This window comes from Loxodonta africana, chromosome 1 (genome assembly GCF_030014295.1).
Source record: "Loxodonta africana isolate mLoxAfr1 chromosome 1, mLoxAfr1.hap2, whole genome shotgun sequence".
In the NCBI taxonomy this organism is placed as follows: Eukaryota; Metazoa; Chordata; class Mammalia; order Proboscidea; family Elephantidae; genus Loxodonta; species Loxodonta africana.
Window position 1 is genome coordinate 29855517 of NC_087342.1, and position 16898 is coordinate 29872414.

At 46.4% G+C, this 16898-nt stretch overlaps 1 protein-coding gene across 1 annotated transcript in view; it reads left to right on the forward strand.

Moving 5' to 3' along the window:
• Positions 1–10645: 10645 nt before the first annotated feature.
• The window catches only part of C1H3orf70 (chromosome 1 C3orf70 homolog), an 81649-nt gene continuing 75396 nt past the window's right edge, over positions 10646–16898 (forward strand). The window contains exon 1 of the mRNA XM_023551548.2: positions 10646–10942. Coding sequence (XP_023407316.2) covers positions 10744–10942 — 199 coding nt within the window. The 5' untranslated portion in view covers positions 10646–10743. The remainder of the gene's footprint in view (positions 10943–16898) is intronic.

Below are 16898 nucleotides of genomic sequence, written 5' to 3' on the forward strand. Positions count from 1 at the left end.
CTAACATGTTTCTTCCCTTAGTCTTCTACTATGTTTTGTTTGAGCCCTTTAATCAAAGCATTTACTTGCATACTCTTATGGCTGGTTTATGTCTCTCCTGTAAATGATCTCCTGTACCCAGTCCAGGCTTTGGCACGTGGAAGACACACAATAGTTATTTGTGGAGTGGATAAACAAGCCCAGCATTGTAAACTGGGTGCTGCCTGAGAGTTTGGGGATGCGGACGGGAGCTCACCGCAGCCCAGCATCTTAGCAGGTTGTGTGTGGTACCTCAGCTGCCTCATTCATAATCCAGGAGTCAGTCACTGTATTCCCATTGTTCTTTGCTGTCATTTTAGCCTTTAGCTGCTTCCTGAAATGAGCTAATTAAAGGTGAATTATTTTAATTGCTAGTCATCAAGAAAAAAGTATTTTTGTTATGGAAATGGCAGAATGTGTGTATTACCCTACCATCAAATGAAGCCAGAGTGTTCTTGTTTCAAAATTATGATCGGTCCATTGCTTCCAGAAGTAGGCGTGGACCATCAGAGCATGAAGAACGGGTCGTGGTGTCTGGAGCACAAAATTGACCCAGATCCTACTTCCATTAGTGTCACATCACATCACTCAGGAAAAGTCCAGTGGTTATTGGTCCAGATGAGCATGAACCCTGAGAGTGTTTACCAATGCCCGCAAGGAGCCGGGTTTTTTTTGGCAGGTTAGTGACTGACCTTTTTGCCCTTTCCTTTTATGTTCAAAACCTATTGAGAGGTTCATTTTTCTACTAAATTTTTTCATAGATAAAAATACTTCTTCAGTTGATACAACAAATTGGCATAAAACTGGCGTGTCCTTTTCAAAGAACAGCTGAGGGATAGAATGGTGAATTTTGAATATCATATTAAGGTGATCCACAGCTATCTACCAGTTCTACCACTTAAAAAAAATACCAGAAATATCACTTCACACCTACTAGTATGTCTAGGACCATAAAACAGACAATAAGTGTAGGCGAGGAGGTGGAGGAATCAGAGCCCTTGCCCACTGCTGATGGGAATGTAAAATGGTGCAGCTGCTGTGGACAACAGTTTGGTCTTTCCTCCAGAAGTTAACTATAGAATTACCCTATGACCCAGCAACCCCAATCCTAGGTGCTTTTCACCCAAAGGAAGTGAAAGCAGGAACACAAACAGAAAGCTGTACGCCAATGTTCCTTGTAGACCTTGCCCCAAGAACCAAAAAGTGGAAACAACCAAAATGTCCATCAACAGGTAGATGTGCTATATACATACAATGGACTATTACTCAGTCATGAAGGGAAATGCAGTCCTGACACACGCTGCAACACAGATGAACCTTGAAAACATGCTGAGTGAAATAAATCAGTCACAAAAGGACAGGTATTATACGATCCCATTGACATGAAATACCTAGAACAGACAATTGTATAGAGATGGAAGGTGGTTAGTGGCTCTCAGTGATTGAAGGGCAGAGAGAAATGGAGAGTTATCACTTACGGGGCCCTGAGTTTCTCTTTGGGGTCATGAATAACATTTGGAATAGATATTAGTGATGGTTGCACAACAAGGTGAATGTAATTATTGTCACTAAATCATACTTAAAAGAGTTAAGATGTCAAGTGTTTTGTTGTATATACTTTACCACAATAAAAAAACCCACCGAATGTTGTTTTGAGCAAGCTGGTGGTTGTATGGCTTTCTATTTTGCCTTTGATGGTGGCACAATGGGATATTTCATGGGAAAGCTGCCCTTCAAGGTATGATACCAAAAGGTTAGGGAGGGGCCAGGAACACTCCTGCATTATATGACTGTCATTCTCTTGATGTCTAAAATACCCTCTTTGAAGCTGCAGTTGTTGCAGCCAGGTCATCTATAGAGATAAGACATTTCCATGAAATGACCAGCCAGTCATTTTCCATGAAATGACCAGCCAGCTTCATTTTCATTTTAAAGGCTCCAAAGCAATCTTCTAGTTCTGGGACCTAACAGGCGAAAAACAGATTTTTTGCTTTTCTATTAATTTTCCATACTATTAATGAATCCGTTGCCATAAATCTTTTGATGTGTCCATTCAAAAATATTTGGTGAGTGTCTCCCACGTACCCAACACAATGGAAATGCAAGTACCTGCCTCACCACTGGAGGCACCAGGAGGTAAGCACAAGTCCTTAAGGAGGAGACAGTGGGCTCAGAAGAGGCTGCAGCATCTGAGCTGGAACTTAAAGGAAAAGTAGGAGTTCCTTGAAGGAACTCTTTTAAGAAGGGGATTGGGCAATTTGAGGCTGTAAAAATGGCTTGGGGGCAGTGCCTGACCTCCTCCAACCCTACAAGGGGGAAGGAGAACCAAGATCAACAGCCCAAGGTTGATTCCCACTAGGCGGAGGCCAGACAAGCCTCCTCTCTCCGCTATCTTTTCTAAGTCTGACACCAACCGTCCCTCCCTCAGCACACTGTACTGCTCTACTGGGTTTGATAATTCATTGCAATGGCCACGCAGTACTCACAGACCATGCTCAAAATTATGGGGTTTATTAGAGAAGTAACAGCTACAGTTCAGGCTCAAGAACACTCAGGGTACAGTTCCTCCATCAGGATAGCTTCTCCTTAGCTGTGCTCACAGTCACCCCTCTTCCTGGCTCTGGGTCTCTGTCCAAAGGCACTCAGCTATCTCTCTCTGTGGGCCCACATGCTGTCTCCTGCCATGGGTTTTTGCTGCTCGGTCTCTCCTTCCTTGGTTGTGGGCTTCTTCTCCCCGCTCTGGAATTGGCTCTCTTATAAGGCAAAACTGACCACTTTCCTTTGTAGACCACAATTACCCTATCATACCATCGCCTGGGTAGGCCACAATTATCCTATCACACCATCACCTGGGTACGAGTTACAAGCCCATGGCTAGAAAGGCCATTCAAAGTAATCAATCAGTAATTGGCCACACCTATTTTTTTTTTTTTAAAAGGCCAAGCAGGAAGGCACAGAGTCAGGCAGGAGAGAGTATTACACGCCCAGAAACAAAGCAGTAATCCCAGGAAGCACAGATTTGGGAGCCTGGGAAGGGGAGCTGGAGAAGAGGCTGGGAGGATTTTGTACATCCCACAAGGGGGTTTGGATTTTCACAGCAGACAATGAGAAGTTTCAAAGGTTTTTAAGCTCAGGGGTGATGTGATCAGATTTATGTTTTAGAGATCTCTTCTCAGTATTGGAAGGAGCCCTGGGGGCATAGTGGTTAAAGCGATTGACTGCTAACCAGGGGCACAGTGGTTAAAGGGACTGACTGCTAACCAAAAGGGTGGTGGTTCGAAACCACCAGTGACTCTGTAGGAGAAAGATCTGGCAGTCTGCTTCCTTAGAGATGCACAGTCTTGGAAACCCTATGGGGCAGTTCTACTGTGTCCTACAGGGTCACTATGAGTTGAAATTGACTCTACCACAGTGAGTTTTTTGGTTTTCTCAGCATTGTGGTGGAATGATTAGAGCAAAGAGAGTCTGTGGACATGGAGGCCATTTGGAGGTGCTGGGAAGAGGGGGACTAATATTTATTGCGCGTCTGCAATGTGCCAGGCACAGTGCTTGCTAGTCTCTACGTATTTTGCCTTATTTAATGTTCACTGCAAGTGTATCAAGTTCGAATTATGATCTCCGTTTAAGAGGCAAGGCTCAGAGAGGTTAAGTAATTGTACAGGATCACCCAGGAGAGGTGAGATTTGATTCCATTCTGATTCTAAATCCTCTGTTCTTTCTTTCACAGCACAGGGGGTGATGAGGGCCAGAGTGACGCCAGCGAGCATCCTCCCTCCCCACAGAAGAACCCTAATTTAGTTGCACCTCACTTGGAACCTTCTTCATCCACTTCATCATTCTAATTGCTTTCATATGACAAATTGACCAATTACAAGGAGGTTATTTATAACCGCAGTGGAACTAGTCGCTCAGTTCAATCAAGCAACCCAAAAGTAACTGATTTGTAATGACTCGATTTATCAAAGTGTTCTCAATAGTTGGTGTGCGTAAACATAAGTTACATTTGTGTTGGACAAATATGTGTACAGAGTAGGAAGGGAGGGGTGGCATAGTATCTGGCTCTTTGCAAATGACATCTGAACCAAAAGGATTCTAACCCAAGCTCTGTCACCAGATGGACAAGTCATAGCTTTGAGTGCTAAAAGACATTCTGGAGAACTTTGTTTTGTTTTGCTAATAAGGAAACTGAAGCCCAGGAAGCATAAGGGCTTTGCCAAGGTCTCCCAGCCAGTAAAACAACAGAGCTTAGACTTGAGCCATCTGTATTTTTCTGACTTCAGGTCCTAGAGGACTTTTTCCACTATGCTTGCAATGTTGGGATTAAGCAAGTCATTTAGTCTCTGAGTTCTCCATACTTTGTTTACCACATGAGATGATTGGTGGGTGTATCCGTTAGTGTTTGCTATATAAGAAACTACCCAAAATGTAGTGGCTTAAAACAACCATTTTATGCAGCTGGTGATTCTGTGGTTCATCTTGGTGGTTGTTCTGGTCTAGATTGGCTTAGCTGACCTCTGCTAATCTGTGATCACTTCTACGATTAGCTGGTGGGTCTAGGATGATCTAGAATGCCTTCATTCATGTATGGGCAACCTGTTGGCTGAGGATTGGCTGCTTGTCTACTGGGGCACCTCAATTCTCCTCCACAAAGCACTTTATCCTGCAGAAGGCTGGCTTAGGCTTGCACAGGCGGTGGTTTCAAGGTTCTCAGCATAGCAAGAGAGCGCAAACCATGATGAGCCTACTCTCATTGGTTAAAGCAAGTCACATGGTGTGGTAACCAGCTTCTTAAATGGCTTCCAATGATTACTGCTTTCTGGTATTCATGCCCTGTGCGATCTCCTTCCTCTGTGTGAGGGCCAGGCCTAACGACTTGTTTCTGGTTAATAGAATATGGCAAAATATGGCATATCACTTTCAGGACTACTCTCTGACTCTTTTCGTCTGCTTGGGAGAGGCCCATGCAGCAAGAACTGTGGGTGGCCTCCAGCCAAGAACCAGGGAGGGATTGAGGCCCTCAGTCAAACAGTTCCTTGAGGAATCGAATTTTGTCAACAACCAGTCACTGAGCTCAGAAGCAGATCCTCCCCAGTCGAAACTTCGGATGAGTCTGTAGCCCTGGCACATAACTTCATTGCAGCCTTGTGAAGGACTTTGAAGCAGAGGACCCAGCTAAGCCTGGATTCCTGCCCCACATGAATTGTCTGTTGTTTTAAGCTGCTAAACTTGTGGGTGATTTGTTACACAACAATAGATAACTAACACATATAGCTAAGCCCAGAGTCACTGTGGAAGGGGGCTCTCCAAGGATGTGGTTACAGATAGACTTTTTCCAGCCTGTTGGAGTCTAAGAGGAAATAACTTTCATTCCTTCAACAAATAAGTCCTGAGTACTGAGAATAAGGTAATGAACAAAACAGAACAAGGTAATGAACAAGACACATATCCCTTCCCTCAGGGAGTTTGCAGCTTGCAAGGGAGGGATAGAGACAAACAATTCAACAATTACCTCCTTAATTATTTGTTTAAAGTTGGGGTATGTGATAAGAAAGGAGAGTGTATATAAAAGAGGGATATAACTTAGTCTGGATTGGTCAAAGGAAACTTTTTTGCAGATGTGGCAATTAACCTGAAGAGGTAGACGGGGGAGAAGGGTGGCAGGGGAGCTATTTAAAGGGGAGCTAGAGAAGTGGTCCACAGCTATTGGACAAGCTCATATTTATGATCAAATTAAATCCTATTATGTGATAATGGTATGTCAGGTTATGGTTTTAAAAAGAGCTCCTTCAGAAATACACACTAAAATATTTATGGATGAAATTATGTGATGTCTAGAATGTGCTTCAAAATAATCCAGGGGTGAGGGTAGGGGGTGGACAGGAGCGAGTGAGGCCGTAAATGAAACAAGATTTTCCCCATCAGTTGATGGGTACATGGTGTTCACTATACTAGTCCCTCTACTTTTGTACGTGTTTGAAATTTTCCATAATAAAACTGTTTTAGAAGTTGTATCCTGACAACATATCCTGAAGGCCATGTGTACGTATGTTTGAGAGGTTACAGCACGTTTACCTCCTCCTGTTCCATTCTAGAGAGTGGAGGTTAAAGCATCTTTTGCGAAAGTGGATGGAATAAGCATTGTGTTCTAGAAAATGTAAAGGTTTCTCAGCTCCAAGTCATGGGGCTAATGTAAGGTAGGGTGTTGGGGTAATCTTCCTTGCCTCCTGGCTGAAGTGCTATATTGCATTATTTCTTATGCTCATTTTTCACTAGCTGAGATGGTTCTGTTTCATATATGGTGGACTCATAACGTGGATCATCATGGAGGAAAAGGCAATGGAAGAACACTGTTCAAATATTAATTACTGAAATACTGGAAGGATTGTTATAAGGTTGCCTATTAAATGGTCAGTATCAGAGTGAGTTTCTGAGTTGGAGAAAGGGAAAAATAAAATGGGACAGATGGAAATACCCCGTCAAAAAATTCTTGATTGGCTTATTGCTGCAATAAAGTGCTTCTTGGATTATGTTTTCTCTTCCTACACCAAAGACACAAGGTATTTATGAGCCCAAGAGACAGAAAGGGCCACATAAACCAGAGACTACATCAGCCTGAGACCAGAAGAACTAGATGGTGCCCGGCCACAAGCGATGACTGCCCTGACAGGGAACACAACAGAGAACCCCTGAGGGAGCAGGAGAGCAGTGGGATGCAGACCCCAAATTCTCATAAAAAGACCAGACTTAATGATCTGACTGAGACTAGAAGGACCCTGGTGGTCATGGTCCCCAGACCTTCTGTTAGCGCAAGACTGGAACCATTCCCGAAGCCAACTCTTCAGACAGGGATTGGACTGGACAATGGGATAGAAAATGTTACTGATGAGGAGTGAGCTTCTGGCTCAAGTAGACACATGAGACTATGTGGGCAGCTCCTGTCTGGAGGGGAGATGAGAGGGCAGAGGGAGACAGAGGCTGGATGGTCACGGGGAACACAGGGTGCAGAGGAGGAGTGTGCTGTCTCATTAGGGGGAGAGCAACTAGGGGTATATAGCAAGGTGTATATAAATTTTTGTATGAGACTGACTTGTAAACTTTTACTTAAAGCACAATAAAAAATTTTTTTGAGAAGTTTTCTCTTCCTCTTCCTCACGTTATGCTGAGGTGAGGCAGACTAAAATAACCAACGGAGAGGGTAGACTTTGTGAGTCAGGAACATGCTTCAGGGTTTGTTTTGTCAGGACTGGGGCTGAAGAGACGTCACTTCCCACTTACAACTGCTTCAGTGTTAGGTTACCTGGGGAAACCATGTTTTGTGATTCTGATTCAAGCCTTCCTTGAAAATACTTTTGTGATCACATTGAGTCTCTCTCAGACCCCTGATAGGTGAAGATTTCTTTGCGATCAGTTAGGTATATGGAAGTTACGTTTCCCTTCTCAAGCCAAGGTTAAATAAAAAGGAGAATCCTGAAAGATGGCTTATGGCAGTGAGGATTCTCTTGCTTGGAGATGAATTTTGTTATTTCAAAACCACGACCATTCTGTTGTCAACGCAAAGCAGGAAGGGAATAAAGTCACGGAGAAAGTGGACCCAGGCGTAAGCCTGTTCTCACACAGCATCTGTACTGAAAGGGCTTTGTTGTTATTTCCTGAACCTTGATAATTACAGGCATTTTGCTCTGCTCTGAAAAACGCTGGCAAAAAATGAGGGGTCCCCCGCTCCTTTTCTCTGTTCAAGGCTGGGTTCTGGCCTTGTTGCAGGGAAACACGAATTCCCAGCAGTGCTCCTGGGAGCAAATGGTTTGTTTTCTCTTTACCAAATCCAGTCTGGGGTGGGTTCTCTGCAGCGCAGCCTGGCACGGAAAATCTATTTGGAGCAACTTGCCCCCAGGAGGGAAGAATGCAAGTCGATTGTGTGGGGGAGCCACAGCCACCAGCCACGCTCCTCAGACCCGCTGGCCGAGACAGGCTTTAACACGAACACACACACAGAGTCCCAGGCAAACATAAGTCCTGCTTGTGTGTCCGTGCAAACATGTACAACACACACCCAACTATATCCATATATACTACACACACTGGACATATGCACTTACCGCACTGCCACACACATACCACACACATCACCATACACACACTCCACTTGACAACCATGCCGACCCACGCACCGTGTACACATGCATACATCACACCCAACCACACAGATCACCACACACTCCACATGACACTCATACCCACCCACGCACCATGTACACGCATGTACATCACACCCTACCACACACATCACCATACACACAGTCCACATGACAACCATGCCCACCCACACACCATGTACACACATGCACATCACACCCAACCACACACATACCACACAGATCACCATACACACACTGCACATGACAACCATGCCCACCCACACACCATGTACACACATGCACATCACACCCAACCACACACATACCACACACACCACCATACACACACACCACCATATACACTTCACATGACAACCATGCCCATCCACACACTGTGTACACACACGTACATTACACCCAACCACACAGATCACCATACACACATTCCACATATCACACCCACCCATGCACTGTGTACACACACGTACGTCACACCCAACTGCACACATACCACACACATCACCATACACACACTCCACATGACAATCATACCCACCCAGACACCGTGTACACACATGTACATCACACCCAACCACACACATACCATAGAGATCACCACACACACTCCACCTAACAACCATAACCACCCACACACCGTGTACACATGCATACATCGCACCCAACCACACACACCACACAGATCACCATACACACTCCACTTAACAACCATACCCACCCATAGACCGTGTACCACACATACCACACAAGTCATATACACCACACACAGTCAACTACACACCCATACCACATACACATATACATACCCCCACACACACTCCACCTACACTACACATACCACATGTACCACGCACACATCTAACAACACACCAAATTACACACACACACACACACACACAAACCCATTGCAGTCAAGTCCATTCTGGCTCACAGCAACCCTACAGGACAGAGTAGAACTGCCCCATACAGGACAGATAACTGCCCCGCAGGGTTTCAGAGGATTCAAGCTGCTGACCTTTTGGCTAGCAGCCAGCTCTTAACACTGTGCCACAAGAGTTCCACGAACACACATATCCGTAACAAATACTCCGTATAATAATCATACACACCACACATACATACATCATGTGCACACATGAAAACTAGACACACACCAAACTACACACACAGATACCCCAAACTATACACACACACTCCAAATTACAGATGCACACACCGAACTATGCACACATACATACACTCCACACACCAGTTCCAAGCACCACACGTGCATGTTACACACACACACGCACGCACGCACGCACCCACCCCACGGCACCCAGCCTGCTTGCTGTCCCATTCAGCTGAGGTGACTCCGGCCTGGGCCTAGCGCGGGGTGGCCGGCGGCGGTAGCTACTTGCGCGCGGAGCTGGGGTCACAGGAAGCCTGGCGGCGTGGGCTCTACCGCGCTCTGGCCACTCTCCGTGTGGGAGGCAATCCTGGGGTTGTGGGCGCGTGCGAGCATGTGCGCCCCCGAGGGTCCCTGCGCAGCCGTGGGAGGCGTGTTGGGGGAAATGTGAAGTGCGTGTGGAGACGCCATGAGAGGACACCTTGCTAGGAGGTGCGCGCAGACCAGCGCCCTGCCAGGCGCGGGTGGGTGTGGACTCGGTGTGCACACCCGCCGCGGAGCGCGTGGACGGGTGTCAGCCCCGTGTGCACGCCCACGGGGAGCGCATGGACGTGTCAGTCCGTGTACACACCCGCCGAGGGGCGCGGGGACCTGTGTGTCAGCCTGGTGTGCACGCCCTCGAAGAGCGCGTGGACGTGTGTGTCAGCCCGGTGTGCACGCCCTCGAGGAGCGCGTGGACGTGTCAGTTCGTGTACACACCCGCCGAGGGGCGCGGGGACCTGTGTGTCAGCCCGGTGTGCACGCCCTCGAGGAGCGCGTGGACGTGTGTGTCAGCCCAGTGTGCACGCCCACGGGGAGCGCATGGACGTGTCAGTCCGTGTACACACCCGCCGAGGGGCGCGGGGACCTGTGTGTCAGCCCAGTGTGCACGCCCTCGAGGAGCGCGTGGACGTGTCAGTCCGTGTACACACCCGCGAGGACCGCGTGGACGCGTGTGTCAGTCCTCTAGACGGCCTAGCTCGGAGGGAAGCGTGTGTGGGAAGCGCGCGTGTAAGCCGGCGTGCGTGTGACCACGGAGCCCCCAGTGCGCCCGCCCCACCGGGGCCTGTGTGAGGAGGTGTGAGACTCGCGGTGACCCGAAGCACGCCGACGACGGCGCTCCGGCTGGGCCTGTGGAGAGGCAGCCCGGCCCAGGGACGCGTGGCGCCTGCCGGGGCGCCTGGCGAGCGCGTGCGCGTGCGCGAGGGGGCGCGGCGGCGGCGGCGGCGGCGGCGGCGGGAGGCAGCGAGGGAGGGCGGCGGCTGCAGGCCCGGCCCGCGGTCGCAGCGCCCGGCCCGCCTCCTCCGCCAGCCTGGGCCGTCGCGCTCCCGGGCAGCACCGCGCCCGCAGCCGGCTGGGCTCCCTGCCCGTCAGACGCGGCTCCTCCCGGGCTTCGGCTCTGGGCTCCGCGCGGAGGGCGAGGACATGAGTGCGGCGGCGGCGGCGGCAGCGGCCGAGCGGGGCTGGAAGAGCGAGAAAGTGGACGAGGCGCAGGCCCTGGCGCGGAGCTGCGCCGCCCGCAGACCCGATTTCCAGCCGTGCGACGGGCTCTCCATCTGTGCCACGCACAGCCATGGCAAGTGCTTCAAGCTGCACTGGTGCTGTCACCTAGGATGGTGTCACTGTAAGTCGGCCGCGTCCCCTGCCTCGCGCCCCGGGGTCCGGGCTCGGCGGGGGCTCTGCCGCAGGCTGGGACCGCGGGTTCGCGCCGCCGCCGTGGCAACGAGCCGAAACCCCCAGGGGCACTGCAGCCATAGCCACTTCTGCAAAGGGGAGAGTCCGCGTCCCGGGAAACTGGAATCTTGTCTTTTTAACGGGTGGTGCAGTGGTTAAAGCGCTCGACTGCCAACCAGGTGGTAGGTTGGAACCCACCAACGACTCCGCGGAAGAAAGATGTGGCAGTCAGCTTCCATAAAGATACACAGGCTTGGAAACCTATGGGGCCGTTCTGCTCTCCTAGAGCGTCCCTGTGAGTCAGAATCGACTGCACGGCAGTGGGTTTTGGGTTTGAAAGGCTAGCAAGCCCTTGGGGTTGATGACAGCCCCAGAGGAAGTCTTCAGGGCCGGTGGGGGAACGGTGCTCCTTTTCTTTCCCGCTTTTGTCTTTCTGAGCTGCTGTTTAAATTTTCTCCCTGACTTCTGTCTTTCTGAGCTGCTGTTTAAATTTTCTCCCTGACTTCTGTCTTTCTGAGCTGCTGTTTAAATTTTCTCCCTGACTTCTGTCTTTCTGGGCTGCTCTTTAAGAGCGAGCTCTTGGAAATCGAATCGTGCGTGGCCCGTTTGTTGCATCCAAATGCAGAAAACGCTCGAGTGAGATGGGTTGCTTCCAAAAAGTTATTAACAGTTTGGGAGGGCGAACTCCTTCAGCAGGCAGCTGCAGCGTGTAAGGCTGATATATGAGACTGTTTTAAAATTACACACTGAAATAAATGAAAGGCAAGCTCAGATAATCTTAAAGCAATTTATAAAAGCTACAACTAAATGGTCTAGGGCCTTTCTCTGTTCATGCTGCTTGTGGTTTTAAAATGGATTAAAGCTTAAGTTGCCATTTAATCAGAATTTCAGAATTTGATTAGTTCATGGTATTTGGCCTGCCATACCTGATGAATCATTTCTTTTAGAAATGTATTATAAACTTAGTTTCCATATAACCTTGTAATAGGGGTTTTTTGGAGTGCTTATTTAGGGCACATATCCTTTAAGTGACCTTATGTTAAATTTTTTTTTTCCTTGTTGGTTAGAAAACATGGTTCCCAGCAGAGATACAGTACATAACGAATCCTGACTTACAGTAATTGAACAGAATTGAATATTTTTTATTGTATTTATGAATGAGAAGGTAGAGAATTTTTACATTTTCTTTAAAAAATTCAAGGCACATGGAAGAGTATTGATTTTTTTGAGTTCCATCTGCTGATGGGTCAGTTTCTTCCTAATTCTCTTTAGTCCTATTGCTCTCACATTTGTTGCCAATTATGAAGCATTGCTTAAGCAGGGACAGGGTACGAAGTTGGAAGCAGCAACTGTAGGAAACCTGGAATGCTGAAGTACTCAGGGGAAATCCTGCGAGAGTCCATTTCCCGGGGAAGTACGGAATCCTAGCAGAAATGTGAGGGACACTGAAGATGGTCCAGGTCATTGCCTGCCTTATTTCAGCGGTATTCCCTCTTAGCACACTATTACTGGTAGGAACTTTGTAGTCTTTTCAGGTGACTTTTTTCATCATTAAACTGCTTTGACTCAAAATATGGTTCCTTATATGGAGCGGAAATTGATTACTTTCTAACTTCTTCCCCTAGTCCTATTTCAACCTTACAAAATCATGTAGAACAGTCGAATCCATGTTTAGATCATGGCTGTTTCAACTTTTCAGATACACATCTGAATTTCTTGTGGACATGAGCTATCTTCTGTCTGTATCTGCGGTCGCAATGTCTGGCCCAAACCCAAACCCCGTTGAGGTCAAGTTGATTCCAACTCATAGCAACCCTATAGGACAGAGCAGAACTGCCCCATAGGGTTTCCAAGGAGCACCTGGTGGATTTGAACTGCTGACTTTTTGGTTAGCACCCACAGCTAAGTTTGAAATTTGTGTTTGTTTAATGACTGAAGATAGTCATTGTGTTCCTCCCAAGGCCTCATTGTGTCCTATTTACCTATCTGTATTTTTTATTCCCTTCTACCCATCCTTGTGTGAAAATGTCCAGACTCCTAAGCACCCTGGTCATTCTGAACACGTGCCGATTTGGTTATGATCCTTTGATGACTGCCACCCCTGGAAAGCTACGCAGGGTTTCATTTGTGGTCTGATCAGTCCAGAGGTGAGCAGGATCTCTACCTCCCATGTTTGAGATACCACTGTGGCTGCAGCCAGCATTACCTTAGTTTTTCTGATTCCCACGTCACATCATACTGAAATTGCTGCTGTCAGATTGTACTCAGCGAGCTCTTAACTGAAGCCATTAGGCTATCTTTTTTAAATTTTTTACATACGTGGCAACTAAACCACAGCTTTCCCATTTCACAGTTCTATATGTCTGTACATCTATATATGGAGTGCTGATGGTGCAAGGGTTAAGTGCTCAGCTGCCAACCAAAAGGTTGGTGGTTCAAACCTACCCAGTGGCTCTGTGGGGAAAAGACCTGGCGATCAGCTCCCGGAAAGCTTACAGCCAAGGGCAGCTCTACTCTGTCTCACAGGGTCGCTAAGAGTCAAAATTGACTCAGTGGCACCTAACATCGTCTGTCCATCCATTCATCCATCCTGAACCCCTAGATATTTTTCCTCTATTTAATTTTATTAAAATTAGCCCATATTTCTGGATTATTGTCTTTTTAGATCCTGGCTCTGTCTTCATATACACAATTAGTTATTCCCTATTGGTTCATGTCAGCCACACGCTGGATGCCAGTAGCAGTCCAGTAACCTTCTGCATCTTCATGTCATTGGTAAAAATGGTTGGGCAGAAGGCCATGAAGTCCTGAAGCTGGCTGGCAGACCGGCTCTTTAGGTGATAGCAAGCTGTCAATGAGCATTTGTCAGTTCTGGTTGTTCAAACAGTTACTTAGCCACCTAATTGTACTATTAAAAAAAAAGCTTATATTTATCTTACCCGTATGGGTGTGACGAAAACCTAGTCAGATAAAAAAAAAAAAAAGATACCTTGTTGAAATTCTACTGACACTATTTCTACTACTACTTTTTAAGTTATGATCTATACACACTCTCTCAAAAAAAAATTCTGAATTTAGAAAAGGATTGACGTCAAGTACGCTGGACTGTCGTTGGCAGTGTTTTCCATGTCTTAAAAAATCAGGCTTACGTTTATTTGCTCTTTCTAGTCTTTGGCAGCCCTCTGAGTCACCATACTTCCTCCACTGGCAGTGATCCCGTGATCCCATTCACCAGGAGCTTGAATTCCTTTACAGCAAGGTGCTCTGTCCCAGTCTCCTCACCTATATTGGACCTCAATTCTAAGTTTTTCAGCCCAAATTTTTCTTGAAAAGAAGGAGAGTTAACATTTTGGAGACATCCTGCTTTCTTTTTGCATTCATGAAGATTACAACATCGGTCCTAAGTAGAATTCCCTCCCTGTTCAGTTAAATGTATATCAAGCAGCTTCTTTCTATGAGTCATTGTTACGGAAACTAGGAATGCAAATGTGAGGACAGCTGGACCATGCCCTTTAAGCACAGTCTCAGGGCATGATCTGTGCAGTATTTATTTCTGTACCCCTTAAAAATCACAAGCGATGTGGGTGAGAAAACTATCAGCTTGTTCACCAAATCTGAATATGCTAAAATAGGGGCTTTTTACCTCGATGCTTGAAGGAGGTAAATTCCGAACAAATTAAGGAAGTTCAGCCTCATACGGCTGATCGTAAACTTATGGTATTTATAACCTTATGAAATAAAGAAGGCTGAAAAATACACACATGTTCCCCAAAGACATATAAAGTATGTACGCATTATTAAGGGGCGTTAGTGTATTTAGGTAATGGCAGATTTTTTATTTTTCCAGTTCAACAATTTCTACATGTATAATTCAGTGACTTTCTTTGCTTTATACTGTGCAACCATTATTGCTATCCTTTTCCAGATTATTCTACCACCGTTAACATAAACCCAGTGTTCCTTAAGTAGAAACTCTTCCGTCCGCCCTCCCTCCTATTCCCAGTAATTACTAATAACCTTTGGTTTCTATATATTTGCTTATTTCATGTGAGATCACACAATATTTGTCTTTTTGTGACTGACTTATTTCACTCAGTGTAATGTTTTCAAGATTCGTCCATGTTGTGGCGTGCATCAGGACTTCATTTCTCTTTATGGCTGAGTAATATTCCATTGTATATATATATATATCACATTTTTATCCTTTCATCTGTTGATGGACATTTTGGTTGTTTCCACAAGTAATGGCACATTTTCGAGGATGATGTCAGGGAGGAAAACTGTAATATGTTCTGTTGATGTATCACAAGGGGATCTGATTCAGTCAGGCTTTCCTAGGGAAATGACATTTGATCCGAAGGATGCGTAGGGATTAAGTAGGCAAAGGAGAGGGAAAGATTGTGGAGAGGGAAGAGCCTTCCAGGCAGAGAGGAGACAGTGACTGGAGTACCTGAGGCAGGTGGGAGTGGGGCAAGCTTGAGGAACTGCAAGATGGGGTGGGGGTGTCTGGCTGGAGTGGAGAGACTGAGGGGCTAAATGGCAGCAGTTAAGGCAGGCAAGGGCCAGACAGCACAAAGCTCATGAAAGGGTTAAGTTAGAGAGTGATATGCTCCAGCTGTGTCTGGAGAGAATGGATGTGGGAGACCAGTTAAGAGCTATTACTGTGGTCTGGAGGACAGATGGAGTAGCATAAATGGTTAAGCACTAGACTACCAACCAGAAAGTTGACTGTTCAAACTCATCCTGGGAAGAAAGGCCTGGCGATCTGTCTCCATAATGTTACAGCCTTGGAAACCCTACACTGCACAGTTCTACTCTGCAACACATGGGATCACCGTGAGTCAGAATCGACTCAACGGCAACTGGAGGAGAGAGATGATGGCAGCTTGCACCAGGGTGTTAGAGGTGGAGTTGGATTTGAGAGATACATGGGAAGTGAGATCTGTAGGATTAGACTTGGAGAGGGAGGAAAAAGAAGATTAAGGATAACTTCTAGAATTTTGCGTCACGCAACTTAGAAGAATGCTGATCCCATTCATTAACAACAAACTCTGTAAAATGACTAGGTTTGGGAGGAAGATCATGAGTTCCATTTTGAATGTATTGAGTTTAAGCTGTCTTTGTCATCCTGAGGTGATGTCGGTATGCAGTGGGATATAGGGATGTAGAACTCAGGGGTGAGGTCTGGACTAGAGGCAATATGGAAGTCATTTCCTTATGTATGGGTTACAGTAGTAGCCATGAGGAGGACTGAGATCGCCAAGGGAGAGATGATAGTGTGAGAAAAGAAGAAAGCTTTTAGGTTTCACTGTAAAACACCAGCGCTTAGAGTCTGCATGTATAGGAGGACGAGCTGGCAGAGGAGGCTAAGAAGAGATGGTCAGAGGAGAAAAATCTCTGTGCGGTATTGCAGAAGCCAAGGGAAATGAGTGTTTCAAGAAAGACTAAGAAGAAGATGAGACCAGTTTTTAGCAGGTTAATTCTTATGTATTAGTGAAATATACAATTAGTGATTTCCTTAATTACTGGAGATTTGTAACAGTAACTTAGGGAATAAATTAATTGCAGTATCGGTCAAAGCTAGTTGAGAGAGTGAATTCTTCAAGGCAGTGAATGTAGAAGAGTGGCTTGCCAAGAGCTGAGAATTAGGACACGGAAATAATAGTTAACATTTATTGAGTGATTGATTACTTTGTGCCAGAGTATGCTCATTATGCGAAACACTTAGTAGCCAATTATGCCATTAGGTCCATTTTACAGATGTGGAAAAAGGCTTAGGGAAGTACTTAACCATGGGCACAGGGCTAGTAAGGAGCAGAGGCTGGGTTTGTATCCAGGTCTGTCTGATTCTAAGACCTGAACTCTTTTTAATTCATTTATTGTGCTTTAGGTCAAAGTTTACAAAT